Below are 4,253 nucleotides of genomic sequence, written 5' to 3'. Positions count from 1 at the left end.
ATAGACATCCTTAATGCCACCGTGAGGCTTGAAAAATTCCCAGAAATCTGGAACACTCCAAGATTCCGGGAAGTTGTAAATCATGAACGATAAAACTCTTGAGTTACCTGATCTCGCGAACCAACCCTGATAAGTGTTACCGTTGTACTTCTCGTGAATACCCGTTTCCCGATGTTTATCATTTACTCTCGATTTGCTTCGGTTTCTTTTGTTCACAGTTTGCCACTCACCCTCTCTTTCTCTCTCCATTTTCTGTCTAGATACTACTAATATTAAACGTTTGTAATATTAAACCTTTTTTTTTTACAATGTTAGCTTTTCAATTTTATTTTAAATGTATTCTTTTTAAACTATAAATAGCCACATTGATTATAAGTCATGTAACGTTAATGTTACTACATTAATGAATCGATTTATCATAAACATTACAAACACTATACTCCTTCCGTTCCAAAAAAAACTGTCCACCTTTATATATATTTTTTGGCCCAAAATTATTCTCTTTTTTAAATAACTATTAAATATCATTAAAGTTCCAATTATGTTCTTTTTAATTTTGAAAGTTCAACTTTAATTATATAATTTAAAGTTCCAATTATGTTCTTTATATGTTCTTTTTAATCATGTAACTTTAATTATAACTACATTAAGGACAAATTAGACATTTCATTATTATATCTTAAATTTAACAAAAAGTTAAAGCGAATTGTTTTTTTGGACGGAAGAAGTATAAAATATGATAATTCTTAAAAGTCACTGGTAATTAATCCCTAAAAAAAACTTCACGAATTCGCAGCAACTAGTCTAATCTAATTTCAAAACCAAACAAAGCATACTTAACTAAACAAAATTTAAAAAGTTTTAAAATTAAAATTTGCTTCTATAAAAAATAAAGCATATGTGTCTTGATTGTAGCAAGAGAAATCCAACTACTTAGATTTAACAACAAATGAACCAAAGCATCAGCCCCATTACCATTTATGCTACCGCCGGCCCCGTTTCCCGCCTAAAATATCTTAGCGTCAGTCAAACCTCACGCGCCACCTTCCACTTTCACACAAGCCCGAAATTTAAATTTAAATTAAATTAATATTAGTTCCACATTAAATGGAACCCTGTTTACCTAAACTCCTAAACCTTCTTTATAAAGCACGCAATTTAATCGGCATCGCAACCGTCAGTTCTTCCTCCGCCGCCGTTACCGCCGCCGTCACATCCTCCCCCAAATTCACTACCGCCTCAGCAGCTATGGATGACCTCCAAACCCTAAAAACTCGTCTCTGTATCATTGGTAGTGGTCCAGCAGCGCACACCGCCGCCATCTACGCCGCTCGGGCGGAGATTAAACCTATTTTGTTCGAAGGATGGATGGCGAATGATATTGCCGCCGGTGGTCAGCTGACGACAACCACTGACGTGGAGAATTTTCCTGGTTTTCCGGAAGGTATTCTAGGGTTTGAACTTATGGAGCGATGTAAAAAACAATCGCTTAAATTTGGTACTGAAATATTTTCAGAAACTGTTAATAAAGTTAATTTTTCATCAGCTCCGTTTAAAGTGTTTACTGATTCAAAAACTGTTATTGCTGATTCTGTTATTGTTGCTACTGGTGCTGTTGCTAGACGATTAAATTTCCCCGGTTCGGGTGAGGGGAAATTAGGGTTTTGGAATAAGGGGATTTCAGCTTGTGCTGTTTGTGATGGTGCTGCACCGATATTTAGGAATAAACCGTTAGCGGTTATTGGTGGTGGTGATTCTGCTATGGAAGAAGCTAATTATTTAACTAAATATGGGTCTAAGGTTTATATTATTCATAGGAGAAATGAATTTAGGGCTTCGAAAATTATGCAACAGAGGGCGATGAATAATCCTAAGATTGAGGTGATTTGGGATTCTGCGGTTGTGGAGGCGTACGGTGTTGAAGGGAAGTCGGTTTTAGGAGGGTTGAAGGTGAAGAATTTGGTTAGTGGTGAGGTTTCGGATTTGGAAGTAAATGGTTTGTTTTTTGCGATTGGGCATGATCCCGCGACTAAGTTTTTGGATGGGCAATTGGAGCTTGATTCGGATGGGTATGTTGTGACGAAACCTGGAACGACAGTTACTAGTGTCAAAGGTGTTTTTGCTGCTGGTGATGTTCAGGATAAGAAGTATAGACAAGCTGTTACTGCTGCCGGCTCTGGTAAGTGGTTGAATTTTGATTATTATTTTTAATTTGTGAATTTGGTTATGGTTGCTTGTTATTATATAATTATGCTTTGAATGAATTTTAACTTTATATGGATGATTGCATTGAGAAAAAAGTACATATCAATTGGTGATTTTCTTTCATCTCCATGTATATTTTGTTAATGGTACCATGGAGCTGGATAATGGGTTGGTTAGGACTCCTCGTAACACCTACCGGGCAGTATGTGGGTCAAGGTTGGGGGACTCGAAATTTTAATGTCCAAAATCTTGAATTTTGTTTATATTGGTCTCATAAATATGTATAAAGTTATTTTTTCACTAGGTAAATAAAGATACACGTTTTGCTTATCCTCACCGTTTAGAGATAAGAAATAACCTGAATCGGCTAATTATTAAGTAAATGAGTCAAAATTACACCTCTGTTATATATTCTTATATATTAGGGGTGTATTGGCAACCGGTATCTGATTGTTTTTTAATGGGGACTTGTTGAAATGAATTCTTGAAATGGCTAGGAAGTTGCTATATGAATCATTGTAGGATCCACAAGAATTGTAACAAGAGTCAATAATGGAAATGAAGCTTCCAGGCTATATGATTTTTGGAAAATAGAATTAGAATATTAGATATCTATCTATTTCGTGTATGATTAAGTATATATGTGGAGGGTATATACATCTAGAAAACGGTTAGAATATTATTATATATGAGATTTCAGATTCATGTATGGCTTAAAAAGTATATAACTATGATTAAACATAATACTTTTCAACAACTACATTGTACTTGTATATGTTTGTACGTGAAGGTCAAAGAATTAGTGCTACATATCAGGTTTTTCTATCATGAAAAGGATTAAAAATTGTACATTAATTATTTTGAGCTAAAAAATGAGAGACTAAAGAAAGAGAGAAGCATAAGAGCGTAAGAGTTTAATGGTTTGAGAAGTTGGTTAATGGCCTAATTTCATGTGTTCCGTCTCTCTAAAAATAATAATATATGGATATTTCTTTAAGTACTTATTATATTATATTCACCCACTCCAGAATTCATAAAAAATGATAGTTTACACTTTTTTTAGGTTGCAAAAAGAAAAGCAATATGTAAACTAAGTTTATCCTTGTTGCATAAAAAATGGTAGTAGTTTACTTATTATATTATATGAAGTGTGAAGCAGTGTTGGTGAATTCATATTCATATTCATATTCATATTCATATATAAGCTTATATGTGGTTTTTTTTCTTCCCTTGCGGCATGAAGGTTGCATGGCAGCTCTGGATGCAGAACACTACTTGCAGGAAATTGGATCTCAGCAAGGAAAGAGTGATTGATGAATAAGCGACCTCTTCCGAAGATTATTGATTTATAATAACTTCTATTATTGGTATTGGTATGTTTATTTATATGGTTAAAGGCATGTTAACTAATTCGTGGTTACAACATAAAAGTATTACATCACTATTTGTTTTCTTATCTTATTGGACTGAACTGCCAATAAATCTATCTCTTCATTGACCTTGAGTTTAATGTCCCTGCTCTTGTAAAGTGTCATTGAAAATTCATGCATCTTTCTAAATTCATACACTATCTTCATTTCTCAACTTCAGGGTCTCAATATGTTAAGCTTACTTACACATATTCAGCATGTTTATCTGAATGTTGGACATGCAATTTGTCCCCACATATCTTATTTGAAAAGCCGAAAGGTATATAACATAAAAAAAATACACCTCAAGCCCACCAGCAGCGAACTTGGAACAACTATTCTTGTACAGATAGTAGTTTCCTGAAAAAACTTAATAATATTAACACGGAACTGGAGATCAAATAATAAAAACCAAAACGAGCCCTAATCAAAGTAAACAAACTTAAAACAAATGATCTTACCAGCGGGATGAAAAACACGGTTACCTGGCTACAAAGCAAACTTAAAGCTATAACAAACAGAGTTTAAAGTAACAGAAAAAAACAAACTATGGCAGTGATCGGAGGAACGTTGACCACCACCGCTACAAGACCAACAGGAAAAACAAACAGAAGCCGGCATAAGTATGACTCCGACCGC

The 4,253-nt window shown here is 34.3% G+C and overlaps 1 protein-coding gene across 1 annotated transcript; it reads left to right on the top strand.

Moving 5' to 3' along the window:
• The first annotated feature begins 1,082 nt into the window (after positions 1-1,082).
• LOC139847019 (thioredoxin reductase NTRB-like) lies at positions 1,083-3,763 on the top strand. Its single transcript, XM_071836619.1, has 2 exons — positions 1,083-2,179; positions 3,449-3,763. Exons 1-2 carry the CDS (start codon positions 1,108-1,110, stop codon positions 3,517-3,519), a joined length of 1,143 nt encoding a protein of 380 aa, XP_071692720.1. The 5' UTR covers positions 1,083-1,107; the 3' UTR covers positions 3,520-3,763.
• The last annotated feature ends 490 nt before the right edge of the window (positions 3,764-4,253 follow it).

This window comes from Rutidosis leptorrhynchoides, chromosome 5 (genome assembly GCF_046630445.1).
Source record: "Rutidosis leptorrhynchoides isolate AG116_Rl617_1_P2 chromosome 5, CSIRO_AGI_Rlap_v1, whole genome shotgun sequence".
In the NCBI taxonomy this organism is placed as follows: domain Eukaryota; kingdom Viridiplantae; phylum Streptophyta; class Magnoliopsida; order Asterales; family Asteraceae; genus Rutidosis; species Rutidosis leptorrhynchoides.
Note: the sequence above shows the minus strand (reverse complement) of the source record. Positions and strands in the feature narration are given on the sequence as shown.